This window comes from Buteo buteo, chromosome 25 (assembly GCF_964188355.1).
Source record: "Buteo buteo chromosome 25, bButBut1.hap1.1, whole genome shotgun sequence".
NCBI lineage: Eukaryota > Metazoa > Chordata > Aves > Accipitriformes > Accipitridae > Buteo > Buteo buteo.
In genome coordinates this window covers 8,155,259-8,169,622 of record NC_134195.1, presented here as the reverse complement: position 1 = coordinate 8,169,622, position 14,364 = coordinate 8,155,259, and the positions used below count along the sequence as shown (strand labels likewise).

General features: G+C 40.3%; 3 protein-coding genes across 9 annotated transcripts in view; 1 reads left to right on the top strand and 2 right to left on the bottom strand.

Moving 5' to 3' along the window:
* Window positions 1–3,499, bottom strand: COA5 (cytochrome c oxidase assembly factor 5). Its single transcript, XM_075057328.1, has 3 exons — window positions 3,286–3,499; window positions 2,864–2,947; window positions 1–715 (listed from the first exon to the last, which is right to left on the bottom strand). The coding sequence occupies exons 1-3, from the start codon at window positions 3,385–3,387 to the stop codon at window positions 674–676; spliced, it is 228 nt and encodes a 75-aa protein (XP_074913429.1). The 5' UTR covers window positions 3,388–3,499; the 3' UTR covers window positions 1–673.
* Window positions 3,500–3,543: 44 nt separating this feature from the next.
* On the top strand, window positions 3,544–8,436 carry UNC50 (unc-50 inner nuclear membrane RNA binding protein). Of its 4 annotated transcripts, none has more exons than XM_075057554.1 (6): window positions 3,544–3,631; window positions 4,176–4,459; window positions 5,375–5,495; window positions 7,385–7,524; window positions 7,601–7,702; window positions 8,283–8,436. In XM_075057554.1, the coding sequence occupies exons 2-6, from the start codon at window positions 4,180–4,182 to the stop codon at window positions 8,417–8,419; spliced, it is 780 nt and encodes a 259-aa protein (XP_074913655.1). In that variant the 5' UTR covers window positions 3,544–3,631; window positions 4,176–4,179; the 3' UTR covers window positions 8,420–8,436. The 4 variants fall into 4 exon arrangements, with proteins under 4 accessions (XP_074913655.1, XP_074913659.1, XP_074913658.1 ...); XM_075057558.1 differs by having other exon boundaries at window positions 3,566–3,582; window positions 4,180–4,459; XM_075057557.1 differs by having other exon boundaries at window positions 3,615–3,631; window positions 4,180–4,459.
* A 144-nt stretch (window positions 8,437–8,580) lies between these two features.
* The window catches only part of MGAT4A (alpha-1,3-mannosyl-glycoprotein 4-beta-N-acetylglucosaminyltransferase A), an 84,334-nt gene continuing 78,550 nt past the window's right edge, over window positions 8,581–14,364 (bottom strand). For all 4 annotated transcript variants that reach the window (XM_075057550.1, XM_075057553.1, XM_075057551.1 and 1 more), the window contains one exon: window positions 8,581–14,234. In XM_075057550.1, coding sequence (XP_074913651.1) covers window positions 14,208–14,234 — 27 coding nt within the window. In that variant the 3' untranslated portion in view covers window positions 8,581–14,207. The remainder of the gene's footprint in view (window positions 14,235–14,364) is intronic.

Sequence of the window (14,364 nt, the reverse complement as noted above, 5' to 3'; positions counted from 1 at the left end):
TGAAAGATAAATCAGGTATCTTTTAATTTGGAGTAACCAAATTTTAAACTACTTGTCCAACAAGACTAGACTCCAACAAGCACACACATCAATCGTCACGTTAAAAGGAATTCATAGCAAGAGGATTCTTGTATACGTGGGACTGCAAAAACATCGCCACTCCTACCTATTACTGCAGGTTTATTGGGTAACAAACCTACCAGGTAGGAAGCAGCTTGCACTTACATTTCACAGCCTTGGTCAACTCATCATCTCTGGGAAATGCTCTATCCTGAGGTATATCCTCTGCGATACCAGTCGAGTGAACTCCCAGTTCCATATCTTGTATTATTTGTCATAGTAAAGCATGATCAGAGTTAGTAAAACCACAAAAGACAGCCTCACTTCAAAACACAATGATAACTTCTGCAGCTTAATCTGGATTTTATATATTTTATTGCAAGTGCATGACAAGTACCCATTTTGGCCAGAACTTGCAGTTTTATGCCTGCCTTCTTTTAAACATTTAAATGCATATCCAGGTCAACCTATCGGAATACTCGGGAGTAGATACCTTCCATGAAAATACGGCATGAAAGGATGCAGCAGATGCAATCTTCTTCCTTTAGTCTCTGTTTTGCCTAAAGCGTTGATGAAACCTGATTTCCCATGGCTGGGTCTCTTCATGAAGACTTCAGTATCCCTTCCTTCCTCTGAATCTTGCTCTGGTATCCAACTGAAAATTTAAGTCAATATATTAAAACCATATCTTTTGCAAAAGAAATACTTTAGAGTGCTTGTGCGATCTCGGCACTTTGTAACATCAGAAGAAAGCACAGAATAAAGCAGAAGTCACTGTAAAGAAAACCAGTGATGTAGCCAACAAGTCATAGAGCTCTTCCATGGAAACAGATGTTGTATTATCTTAAATCTCACACAAAATTAAAATTATGTGATAAGCATCCTGTGCGTTCTGAAATAAACAGTGTAACAACACAAATGACAGAACAGCACGGTGGCATGGCAAGGAACACATGAAAACAAGGTAGTGTAAATCTACTTAGACCTGCTTCTCCAAACTTAACTGACAAGCCGATGGAGGAAAATTCAGATTGGGTTGAAGTGGGAGTCACTGCAAATGTCAGTGAGGACAGGGATAACTTAAATACAACAAGTGTCTGAAAAAAAAATATCAGTAAAAACTGAAATAATATTCAGCTTGTAAAATCTGCAAATTTCTTCTTGGCTATTATAAAAAAGCATTTAATGAAAGGCAAAAAATGGCAATAAAGCTAGAATAACAGCTACGGTGCTGCACTTACTGAAACTAAATTGCAAGTTCTTTCCCAGTGCAGCAGAAAAACATACTTTGACCTTGGGAGAATTCTCCTGAATTTAGATAGTAGTCTTGAAGACGGCAGTTACAGATTGCAATTCAGCCATATTCAGATATTAGATTGAGGACATATCTTTTACTTCCCTTAACCAACCCTCTTTCGGGATTCAGAACTGCAGCAAAATTTGTAAAGAACTAAACTGCAAGATGGCACAGCTTGTCCAATAACCAAGCAGCTTCCACTTTAAACCTTGTTCCCACTTCAATATCTAAAGCGTACTAAAGTTTACTCCTCTGATAAGAGACTGTATTTCCTTACAAAGAAAACAGCATCTAGGAAAAACCCCTAATGATTTTAGCATATTGTAAATTACATCTGCATTTAGCATCTAACTTGTTTTTAAACGCTCCAAGTCTCACTATTATACCAAGTAAGAAATTTGGCAGAGCACAATTATTGAAATTTACAGAGTTAACAAGACAAGAAAAATGCCATTCTTCAGCCTTAGAATTTGGAGCAGATAAACAGAATCATATGAGAGCCAGGTCTCTTCCCACATGAAACTTAAGTTTCATCAGGCTCCCTTAACAATCTACAGACAGAAATACAGGCCCATCACCTGGAGATACATATATTGCTACTGCAGCATCAAATAGATATTTCAAGCACTAAATACACAGCATTTTTTCCTGTCCACAGAAATAATAATTTGTCACTTTATGGATTAATACAGTTTGTATGGGAGAGGTACAAAAAGCTGCTATGACTTAAGCAAAAATACAGAATGGAAGAAAAATTTTAGGTACAGTTGCAGCTGTGTATTCTTCATTATGTATCACATCAGCTAAAAATAAAAATGAGCCCTGCACTACCCATGCTTAGAAGGTTTTAAAACCATCTTTGCCACACCTTAACTATTTTTTAAGTGTTATGGAAACACAAGCACGGTGTTTCTAGACAAGGAACTCCTATCAAAACCAGGGAAACATTATCTAATTACATTTTTACAGCTGGCTTCTCATCACCATACTTGACAGCTCACCATATAAAAACCCAAACCCTTCTTTACCATGAATTCAAGCCCTCCAAGAAAATTAATGAATGCAAGAGCCTGGTGCTTCAACAGTGGAAACCTCTTTCAGTAGGACATTCTTTTCACTTAAGTGTTCCTTATTCATAGACAAAAATTAGCTTGTCAACATCTTATCTTACAACTACCTGATCTACTAATGCTGTTTAAAACAAAGCTTTACTAAAAAAAAAAAAAAAGGCAGAAAAACCGACCTCATTTATGTGTCACATGCTAAGCCTAAAGAAGACAGTTTAAAGATGATTTTTTCCATCTTGTTCACACTCTGCAACTTTTTCTTCTTGAAAACAGTGTACAACATCCATATTTTAAATGGAATTCAAAGGCAAGACCTGTTCTGCTTAATGACACCAGTTTTACCGAATTAAAGTGATTAAGTGGTTTTCTTCAGAAAGCAGGGAAAAGGGCAGAAAGCAACCAGGCTGCCAGCAGAAGAAAAAACACTACAAACACTTACCATCGATCTTTTACATGCAAAAAATGTCACTTGCAAACTCCTACAGTGTCCTTCCCTCAAACATTGTTTGGGGCTTTTCTTTTCCTGTTAGATGAAGAATAAAGGATTAAAGACTTAGTGGATTTCTGCAGCTTGTCAAAGAGGCACCAAAACACTTCAGACAAGGTTCACTCAGCGCTTTGCTGCGGTACGGTGACTTGCGCCTTCTTCGGAAGCTGTCATTTCTTAACCTGCTTGAAACGCTAATTAACAGGCTTGGAAGGGACGAAGTAACGGCTTCTCGCCGCCTCACCCCCACCCACAGCAGACCTCCCCTCCTTCCATGTGAGGCACGCTGCCCTCAGGGTTTAGCCGGGGGTGGGAGGGGGGGGAGGCGAGGGCGGCAGCACCGACGCGGGCCCAGGGATGGCGGCAGCGCTCACCTGCAGGACGCAGGGGCTCTCCAGCAGGCACTGCCGCAGGTCCTCCCTCACCCCCCCGCAGGCCCGCCCGTCCTCCTCCTTATCCTCGTAGTACTTGGGCATGGCGGCGAGGACGGCTCTACGCCTCGCTGCCGCCTACTCAGGCACCGCTACCCACGCCCGCCGCCATCTTGCCGCCCCGAACCCTGCCACCGCTTCCGCCGGCGGCGGGGGCGGGCGGGGGGGAGGAAGGGGCGGGGCAATTCCGGGAAGGAAACCGGAGCGCCTGCGCCGCGGACGTTGCCGGAAGAGCTGCGGGTGGGTGGAGGGGGGGGGGGTCGCGCCGCGCCGCGGACCGGGGCAGCAGGTGAGGCCCCGCCCCCTCACCGCGCGCGGAGGGACGAGCGGAGCTCGGTGGCGCGAGCCCGGCCGTTGGGGGGGGCTCGGCGCTTCCCGCTGAGGCGGTGGCGGCTGTTTGTGGGGCGGGGGGCGGCGGCGGGGGTCCCTTCGGGCGATGGCGGACTGGCGTGGGCCGAAGAGCGATCGGGGACGGCCGGTCATCCCTCCCCTGCCCCTGGCCGCGCGTCTCGGCCCTTCGCCTGCCGCGAAGCCCGTCGGCCGTCAAGGCCTCGAACGGCGTTTGCGATCGTCAGAAGAGGTGGGGGGGGGGGTTGCCTGGAGAGAGCCCGCCGCTTCCCGGCAGCGGCCCCGCGGGGCTGAGGAGACGGAGGCGAGGTCGCGGGGCCGCCTGAGGGGCGGTGCGGGGAGCAGAGCTGCCTCCCCCGCAGCCGCGGTGTGTACTTGTGCACGGGGTTGGGGGGGGGGTTGGTTCGTAACGTCAGTGTCGCAGGTGTGGCCCGCGTCGCGTGATTTTATTTTCAAATGCCCCTTTTTCGAAACCCCTTGTTCAGCAAGATGCTGCCAACCACTTCAGTTAATTCTCGGAGCCAGGGCAACGGTGCGCTGAGTCCCAGAGATGCTGCGAGGCACACAGCTGGGGCAAAACGCTACAAGTACCTGCGGAGGCTCTTCCACTTCCGACAGATGGACTTCGAGTTTGCTCTTTGGCAGATGCTTTACCTGTTTACTTCACCACAGAGGGTTTATAGGAACTTTCACTACAGAAAACAGACGAAGGACCAATGGGCAAGAGATGATCCTGCTTTCTTAGTGCTTCTCAGTATCTGGCTCTGCGGTGAGTGCAGGGGAATAGCACAAAAAAGAGGGAGGGAGAGTTTAGGGATGAACATTCCTGGTCCCCCTAATCTCACACACACACAAAGGACAAAAAATCCACATGGATTATCTTTTAATCAAAGTAGCATACAAGAAAATGGTCTAACCTTTTGGAATTTAAGGTGAAAACTAGAAAACAGAGGAGGCATAACTAATGCTAATAGTCCTGAATTAACCTCTCTATTGCAACGCATTTTCTGTTGCATTTCAAACTACATAGTTCTTTGTAACTTTACAGACAGGAATAAAAACCTATGCCACACAGCAGTGCTTTAGTTAAAAAATACCGAACATTTCCTTCTTCTGAACATTACGAATAAAATACTGTTTTTACAATAAAGACCCTGGTGAGATTCTGTATATTGCAGAATTAAGCTATAAACAAAGCGTCTCATGTAATTTTTTGATTGAATTGAAAACGCAGTAAGAAGCATTATTCTAGTCTTCTGTTACATAGCATCTTGCTGTTAGTAATATCAAAACTGTTAACTCTGCAATGAAAGTATGTATCACCACACACATGATTTGGGTCACAATGAGCACAAGGAGCTTTTATAACACAAAGAATATTCTATTGTGGCATTGTGTGAATTCTTTAAAAATAGTTTGCGCAGAGTAATACAGTTTGCTGTTATATCATTAAGCCCAAGTACAGATGAGTGTTCTCCAATCTGTGAAAGGGATTACATTATGAATAATTTGCATTATACCTAGTCTTTGGTGAAAAAAATTGGGCTGTCGGACTGAAAATCTTGTGGAGAAAAATAATAAGGAAACTGAAGATTTTGTAACAGTATACTCAAAACCCATACTGGTTTAAGATCTCATGCTTTCTTTTCCACAGCTAACTTCAATAATCTTTTTCTCTGTTCAGTGTCTACTGTAGGATTTGGATTTGTGCTGGACATGGGTTTTTTTGAAACAATAAAGCTGCTACTTTGGGTTGTATTCATAGACTGTGTAGGCGTTGGCCTCCTGATTGCGACTCTAATGTGGTAAGTAGTGATGTCTGAAACTGAGTTCAGTATTGCTGTTTGGATACAGGATAGTCCTCTGCTGTTTGCAAGACACTTGGTTCTCTGTTTGGGGCAAAATTATAAAGTATGTATTGACTATAGGTTTTGTGCTGTTGGGGTAACTGTTTCAAAATGTTGCTTTAAAAAAGAACACATCTTTTTCTTTACTATTTTCTGCAAAAGATGAGTGTTCAGAAAGTCTGGATTATGATGAGCATTTTGGCTTGTTTTCTTCTTGAGCTGGTTAATCTTCAGCAATTATGCTAAATAAAAAATGTGGTGATCAAAAAATTCTTCATTCCTTATTTTGGTTGAACAGCTTAAGTAATGTAAACCTGAGGATGATTATGTTTTAAGTAGGGCAATATACAATTGGCCCATGCTTCTTGCTGAAGATTTTAGCTGTTTCCATTACAAGCAATGTCTGTTCTATTTCACGCATGTTGGCTTTGTTGCTCGGAGGTAGTCGCTGCCAGTCTTAGCCTGAAACATCCAGAGGCTTACAGAAGGGGAGAGGCAATAGTGAGTCAGTTTATAGCTCAGGCATCAGCACGTTAGAGATGTGTTCTGTGTCAGCAAGGGAACCACGGGAAGTCACTGTTTCTGCACTATGGCAAGGGGAGGGCACCAAAAAAAGAATTTTTATTTTACCAAGAACTTAAGGAAGCAAGGGTACTTAAAAGAGTTCTTAGCAATGGAGCTGACATCTTAAACTGATGCCGATCGGAAAAGGGGTAGATTCCTTTCAAACAGTGACCTTTGGAACTCCCACTTGTAATTGCAAAATTTAGGATGGGGCACATAAAAAAAACTGTAACTGATAGATGAAAGATAGAGTCAGATAGAGAGTCTGACCTACTCTCCTGCCTGGGACAGCAACTCATAAATTGCTCAGGGAAGAGCATATCATAATGCTTTCTCCTGCCATCCTCCAGCAATCTGTGATTCAGGATGCAGTCTCCTGACCCAGACAAACTTCAGCATCTGCTGATTTTCCTCTGTCCTGTAGTCAGCTTCCTGCAGGCCTCAATATCACTTGCCTGGCTCCAATTCGGTTCAAGTCTCTTCTTCCAGTGCAGGCTCACCTTTTTGTTTTCAAAAGCTCCCCCCATTCCTAATGAGTCTAAACCCCTTCTTGCCTCACTTCACCTTGCACACAGGCTCTGCCTCTTTCCGACCCTGCACTTAGCGCAAAGAGCATGTCAGAGGAAGCTACCATGAAAGCTCTGGTATCTAAAGTCTTACTTCTGAGCGTATATTGACTTCTTGTTCCTCCTCTAAAGGGGATGTCAGTGGAACTTCAGCTGAAGAAAACAAAGTCTCGAGGCTTGTTCTGCAGTCTGTAACACCAGGCAGTGCGTCTTCCATTAGCGCTCGTTTTCTGTAAGGAGAATGGGTTCATCTTAAGAGTGCTAGCCTGCTCTCTTTCTGTCCTCGCAGTGCGCCACTTCTGTAGAGGTGAAATAAACCATTTTTGTGCGAGGGGTACTGATCATGTACAAGCACTTTTCTGAAGTCATCTGTGTGAGTGTGTACAAACAAAAATGGCACACTGCCTGAGAACTTGTAACTGCATTGATAAAATTGTAACACTGATCTCTAAAAAAAAAAAAATTGTTTCTGTATTACCAGCAGTGTATTTCAACTGCCTGTTGAATGCAAGGGTTGTAATTACAGTTTTAACAAAAATGTTTTAATGGTAAGTCTGGTCTGCATAATTCCTGCATGTTTTTCTCCCATATAGCAGAAACTTTGTCAGGTTAGAGAGTTAGGATCGCTTATGGCTTACTATCTATCTCAAACCAACGTTTTGTCAGTCAGCTTTATAGATTCACATTAACAACATTCTTAAATATCTTTTCATGTAGGTTCATTTCTAATAAGTACTTGGTGAAGCAGCAGAACAGAGACTATGATGTGGAGTGGGGATATGCCTTTGATGTTCATCTGAATGCTTTCTATCCACTTCTAGTCATTTTGCATTTTATCCAGCTGTTTTTCATCAACTGTAAGTAGAATATTTTGTGCTCTCTGCTTCAAGATCGTGCTCTATCAAAACTGCTGAGAGTAGTTGTCTCTTGCAGATGTCATCATATCTGATTCTGTCATTGGGTATTTTGTTGGGAATACATTATGGCTGATCGCAATCGGCTATTACATCTATGTGACATTCCTAGGATACAGTGGTGAGTAATGGCAACTTCTTTTCTCTTTGTTTGACTAAAATCAAGGGCACGATTTCAACCTATTAATTTGATCTTAGTCTATTCATTTGTAAAGCAGAGGCTCAGCTGGCTGTTGAAGTAATTCCTTCTTTGTGGTAAAAGAAGTTTGATAGAAATTTGCTAATCCATGTTTCCAGCTGGGTGGACATCTTAACCAAAGAATTTGTATTCTTCACCATACCAACTTCCCTTCTTGTATTAGACCTGTAGCACTGCAACTTGGTTTTCTTCTTCCTCTGTAAATCCACTTCAAAGTGTTCACCTTGAATAAAAATGCTGTAGTGAGTTTAAGATTGGAGTTTTAGGTAAAACAGTTTCCCAGGGCATTACCTATACCAGTTATCAAGTACTCTTTAATCTGTGATAATGGTAGGACTAGTAGGGCAGAGATGACAAACCCACCCCTCTGAGAAGGCTGGCAGAGCAGTACTATTTTTTTCTTGCTATCTATCTGTCTTCCCCCAAGGCCATTCTACAGGAAGCACCTTTTTTTGAAAGAGCACTGCTTTATACTTGCTTCCATTGTTGCTTCTGTTTTCAGCATTGCCCTTTTTGAAGAACACAGCTATTCTTTTGTATCCGTTTGCACTTCTCATCATGCTCTATTTGATCTCACTGGCATGTGGATGGAACTTCACCAAGATGCTTTGTTCCTTTTATAAATACAGAGTGAAATAAAACCAGGACTTAATGTATCTAATGTTTATTTTGTTTTTATCTTAGCTGTCTTGACAGTAAAGAAGTTAAGAACATTTTGTAAATGGTTGTAAATTTCTCTTTATTGTAGATAATTGTGTAAAAAAGTTTGAAGTGTCCTTTTTTTATTAAAATATTTACAACAGTAAACATGTTAGCAATTTTGTTCAAATACTTCGCAGTACATTCCTAAAAACAAGTTACTTGTACATCTCTGTAGCTCAAATTTAACTGCAACAAGTCTATTTAGCGTAACTCTTACTGCAGGTATTTTGCACATACTGGCATAAGCTCTACATTATGAGGGTTTTAAGTGACACCAAAAAGCAGTTTTATGTAAGAATAATATTGGAATACCTTGCCTTGGGACTGCGTGGAAGTACAGATCTTAGTAGTGTTGCGATGGTAAAGCAACAACTGACTGTAGATACAGAACTGTTCCCTCCTTTTATGAAAGAAATTGAGAACAGATTTATTTTAATGACCACTTCAAATATACATGGACAACTCTGGCACACAGAAGAAACAGTGATGAAAGGCACAATTAACATGACCCATATCAGGTTTCCAAATATAGCAGCAAGTTTTTAAACCCGATCTCTAGAAGTCCAGTAGGTATTACTGCATCCACCATTATGAGTGGCAGGTCAATGAACATGGAAGGAAAGTACAAGTTGAGCCTGTAGCAAGTCCACAAGGCAGGAGTACAAACTGACTGTCACAGACAATACCTTCTGGAAAATGAAGATGATGACTTTCCAAAGCAGCGTTCAATATGAAAGATGATTCTGCTAGGATTCGGTTTCCAAAACAACGCAAGAGTAAACTGGTTACAGTAAGACTCAATACTAGAATTTGATCTCTAAGGAAAAACTGTATTTATCTTAAAATACCAAATATGCTGGCAGTGCATCTTACAGTACTGTGTGTTTCAGCCACTGTTAAGGCGTGAAGAGAATCATGTTCCCCTCTCAGCAGATGCTGAGCAACGTTCCCCTTTTAACAAGGAAAGCACTGAACTGCTGGATCCATGGAAGGCAAAGGATTCCAGTCAGGACCTGCTCCCACCCTGGCTAACAGCACAAGCTCCTGTCCTGCAGGCAGCTGCAGCCTAACTGCACCCCTTTTCCCTAACAGGAATCCTAGCGCCAGTGATCACCCACTTCAGTTCAACAGTAAAAACATGTCATATTTAGTGCCCTATGGTGCAATACCATTGAAATCAATGAAGGACTCAGGGCCTGTGTACCTTCCCTTTAGAGATACCAAATTTTGTCCCCTGGAAAGAAGGCTTCACTGTTCTCAAAATTGAGCTGCTTTAAGTTCTAGCAGCTCACTGTTTACAGCAGAAATCAGCAAAACCCTTAAAGAGACCACTAAGGTCAGAAAAGTGACACTCTCAAAGACTAATTCATCAGGTCTGTATGGGGTGTGTTTCTTACATCAGCAATCAATGCTAGCCTGAAAACACCAGTTGTCTAATAACCTTTCAGCATTATGCTGGTGATTGTAAAGATGACTTAAAAACAAAAGGGTTCTTTTCCATTTCTACTACAGTTACTTGCTTTAGCTTTTTCAGAATGCATCCTTCCTAGTAAGAACAAATACAGAACCTAGGGTTAATTTATTTCAGGGGAGCAAGGTTTAAAGAGATGTAATTCTTTTTTTCCCCCACAAGACTAAAATAGTATTTTCCAAGTTGGAAGCAAACTACAAATTACTACAATACTTCATCTGGAGCTAATATTTCCAACAAAAAATAGAGATTACCGAAATGATAATACACTTCGAAAAAAATGAAGAAAAAATGTTACACAGTTGTTCAATTTTGCCAAAGACTCCATGCTCCAGCCCATTCAAGGAATCATGTATCACACGGGCAAAGTATAAATTGCTTTGCTCTAAGCTGACTGAAGGTATTTAAAAACTGCTTTTGAAACAGCTAGACAAGCAGCAACATACAGAAGAGTCCAGTCTTTTATTGGTCCATGAATCACATCTTTATCTGTTTGAATTTTTCTAAGCCATCTTTCAGTTAAGAAAAAACAAATGTAGCTATAGGAATATTTTCTATCAATGCAACTACATGGTTGAGTTGCCTGCAAAAGCACAAAGCCTTATACAGTGCTTTAGAAACACTCTTTAATTCAAAAAATAAAAAGTGCTGATTTGGGATCATGTCCTGTTCACATTATTTACAGTTTTCAGTAGGAGTACCCACTGAATGAGCAAAGCAAGATTATACTGATAGTCTTGTATTTCCTTGGTCCAGAGCAATCCTGATCAGCTCAGAAAAGCCAGTGCTTGTATCAGCCAGGCTGTTTGGCATCCAGTATGAGAAGTTAAGAATAATTTGCCCAGATAATGAAGGTTTCTGGTAATGCCTTTGGTTTTACAAAAGTTCTCTTTTCTGAAGCTTTAACAGCATCAGAAGGAGCTAACAGGATCATAGAACAATGCAGTTTATTTTGAAACACTTTCCATTATTTGATTACTGTAAGAGTCAGTGGCCTAGAGGGGATTTTTAAGGCCACAACAAAAATAACTTGGAACTAAATACATGTAGGAAAAACCTCCCCAAAATCAGGTAATAGGTTTAAGATGCTGAGAACTCTTGTGGTAATACTGTAACTTAGACTGAGATGTGTAAGAGACACCAGCCCCTTGGGAGCATACCCAGTCATAAACAGTGCCTGAGCGTAATGACTGTTGAGCCAAACAGCCAAAGCAGTCTTATTTCACCATAATTCCAGGAAGGAGACCTGCACCACTTTATCCTGACTTGAGGATTGGATTTTGAAAGGTAGAAAGCCCAAAATAGCTTTATGCAGAAATAACTAGATAGAAAATCTTTTCCCTGCTTTTTCTATTTCAGCAAAACTTCCAAGCAAATCTGCAGAACTATCTGATTACACCAGGTCTGAATTTACCTGAATCTATGAAACGTAATTTGTATTAATGTGGCACGTTTATTTAGAGAGCATATAAGCTCAGGAACATTTAAAGTGTTAAAGCAGCCAAGAGTATTTCCAATTCCTTCTAGTACAATGTAATAAAAATACAACAATCTTTAGGAAAAAAAAAACCACATAGTTTACCAAGCACTAGTTAATTTGTTGTCTTTGATAAATTTAATCTCAACAGTTTTGAAAACTAAATATCGTGTTAACCAGAGTCCTGCAATCAATGTAGTAAGGGGTCTTTATATTTAAATATATTAGCAATGATTCATCTTAACTACTGTGAAACATCAGGAACAGTGATGGTTTGAGAATAAGCACACAGCTTTCTGAAATAAGTAGTACTGGTAAACTTTTGAACTCATGGAAAAAGATGAAAGTCACTGTCAGCAAAACTACTTCTATTAAAAAACTGCAATATCTAACATTTCTGCAATCTAAATTGTAATAAATAGCTATAGTTTAAATACTTGCATCATTCGTTCACAGGCACAGCTGAGAAGAAAACCTAAATACTTTCTTAGAACTTTGCTAGCTAATATGTGATAAAAAGCCATTGCATGGCAATAATTTGATGGCATGGCATTATACATACAACGAAGTGGGCTGCGGCACCAGAATAGGCTAGATTCATACAGGATTCTGAGCCTATTCACCCACATTCCTAAATCCAAGAATAAACTCCATTTATGAGGCCAGTGCTTAGCTTATGCCCACAGTCTCTATTGACAAGACAAGCTTTCCAAGTTACATTTTATTTACACCATCTGATGCAATCAGAAATAAGTAAACAAGGCCTGCCTTTTTTCTAATTTTCTTCAACTTCAAAACAGAAGGTCTTACCTCTGTGTACAAATCTTGTCTTCCCTGTGCCCCAGACAACATAGCTAAACCAAAATGACTATGGTCTGTAGAAGTAGTTAAGCTCTTAAACTTGAATATTGCTGAACTGTCACAGCTACAACACAATTTTCCAACAAGGGAGAAGAAAAGAGAGGTTGACTCTGTATCCCAGTGGTGATGGCTTGCAGTGCTGGAGAGTCAGGTTTAGGCTCCTGCTCCTTGTAAGTATGTAATGAAAAAGAGGCCAAATCTGTTAGTCGAACTTCCATGCTGGAGATACAAATTCAAGATCCCCACTCTAGATCAGGGACCTCGCAACAGGTTTTGTGCATCTGTGCCCTGACCACAAAGATGTCAGGGATAACGGAGGGTTTTTTCTCCAGGGAAAACTGGGGCTGGCTTTCGAGATGTCAGTTAAAGGAGGTTGGTTCACAGCACAGCTGAGAATCCCCAAGCCAGGATAGATGCCTCCCTCCAGTGTCAATCAGGTACTTCGTTCCTATTACAGAGAAATTTCTGCCTCTCCCTGACCATTTCTGACTGGGTAACTTAAATCTTCCCATGCTGGTGTCCTTACAAATAAGCACCTAAGCAGAAGGACTCAAGAGCAGCGGCAGCATTAGTACTGCAACAATGCCACTCTGGATTTAATCCAAACCGCTTTCTGTTCCTGACCAAGTTTCTGATTCATTTAAGATCACTGTTGTTTCCCTTGAAACGAAAAGGCAGGGTACTAACTTGAGGCCAAATTCAGTTCCTATTAAAAGTTAGTGCGAGTTACTACGCCCATCGATAAAGGAGTCAAACTGAAACCTTGTTCTTGAACAACGGAAGAAAATAAACCATAACTACTGACTGTAATGTATCTAAAATAAACACTGCAATAACAGAACTTTTAAAAAAGGAGACCTCTCTAGATCAAATGTATCTGATTACTATTAATTCTTTTGATAAAAGGTAACCTCTCTCACTCCAAAGCAAAGCCGGAGAATGAGTTTTTTCAGTACAGAAAATGAATTTGTCCAGGCTAGGAAATGTCTACAAAGATTTTTTAGAAAGAACTATTTGGAATTGAAAAAATTCCTCTAAAATGCAATGGATTCAATCTAAAATCACTGCAGATTTAGTACATAATATGAAACAAGACAATTCAGCATGCTTTTTATGTGGCTACAAACTGTACATAGTGGAATTTCATAGCCCCAAAGAATAATGCTCTTCAGAACTCTGTTAATGCCTCTGAACATCATTCAGATTCTGTGTACAAAACTACATAATTTAGAAACTTAATCTAGTTTTTTTAAACATGGCAGTATATTTGAAATATGGTATTAATTTATGTTTGCATCTTCAAAGAAAAATGTAGAAAGATAACTTAAACTAGAGAATTCATAAAAAAAACTATATCAATTTAAAATTTTACTGCATAAAAATATGTACTTTTCAAATTATTTTAATAAATTAAATATCCCTAACATTTTTAATATATATCCCTGACAGTCTATAAAAGAGGGTTCTTGTTATAGAAAATAAATGGAACTCCGAAAGTACCCCCTTCATAAAACATATTTAACAATAATTATATTTTTTTCTTCTTCTTCAAGGAATGTAACAATATGTACAACTTCTCTATATTACTATACTATCAAAATAGTACAGGTTAAGCGTAGCAGGGTTCTGTAACCATAAGATGGTAAAGTCACATTAAAGTGGAGGACAACTTAAGCCTCAGACGAACATTATCAGTGTGGAGCATCAGTTTCTGGATGGATCAGATAAGAAGGGGTAAGTACAATCTTCTCATCTACAGTAGATTTCACAAGAGGTAGAGTTCAAGTGAAAATGAAAGAAATCTGGAATAAGGTGCATGCTCAGTATTTTTGATTTGTGACTTGCTAAGGACGCCAGATTTTATAGGAAAAGTTTTCAAGGATTCTTTCTTTTTCCTCTAAAGCTGAGTTCCATGATCAATTTGTAATCTTTTTAATATGAATCTGAAATAGAGAACCAGAAAAAAAGAAGTCATGTTTTCGGGTATTACATTTCTCAGTAATAAGAGATAACTGTTTTCAGTGTTAGCCAAAATTTTGAGCTTCAACACACTGACAGAATGAAGAAATCTCA

Excerpts from the sequence above, each read along its gene's own strand:
- COA5 (XM_075057328.1), bottom strand. The coding sequence starts at position 3,387 with ATGCCCAAGTACTACGAGGATAAGGAGGAGGACGGGCGGGCCTGCGGG. Across the intron at positions 2,948-3,285 it reads AGAGCCCCTGCGTCCTGCAG|GAAAAGAAAAGCCCCAAACA; the intron begins GTGAGCGCTGCC and ends TTCATCTAACAG. Across the intron at positions 716-2,863 it reads TTGCATGTAAAAGATCGATG|TTGGATACCAGAGCAAGATT; the intron begins GTAAGTGTTTGT and ends TTAAATTTTCAG.
- UNC50 (XM_075057554.1), top strand. The coding sequence starts at position 4,180 with ATGCTGCCAACCACTTCAGTTAATTCTCGGAGCCAGGGCAACGGTGCG. Across the intron at positions 5,496-7,384 it reads CTGATTGCGACTCTAATGTG|GTTCATTTCTAATAAGTACT; the intron begins GTAAGTAGTGAT and ends CTTTTCATGTAG. Across the intron at positions 7,703-8,282 it reads GACATTCCTAGGATACAGTG|CATTGCCCTTTTTGAAGAAC; the intron begins GTGAGTAATGGC and ends TTCTGTTTTCAG.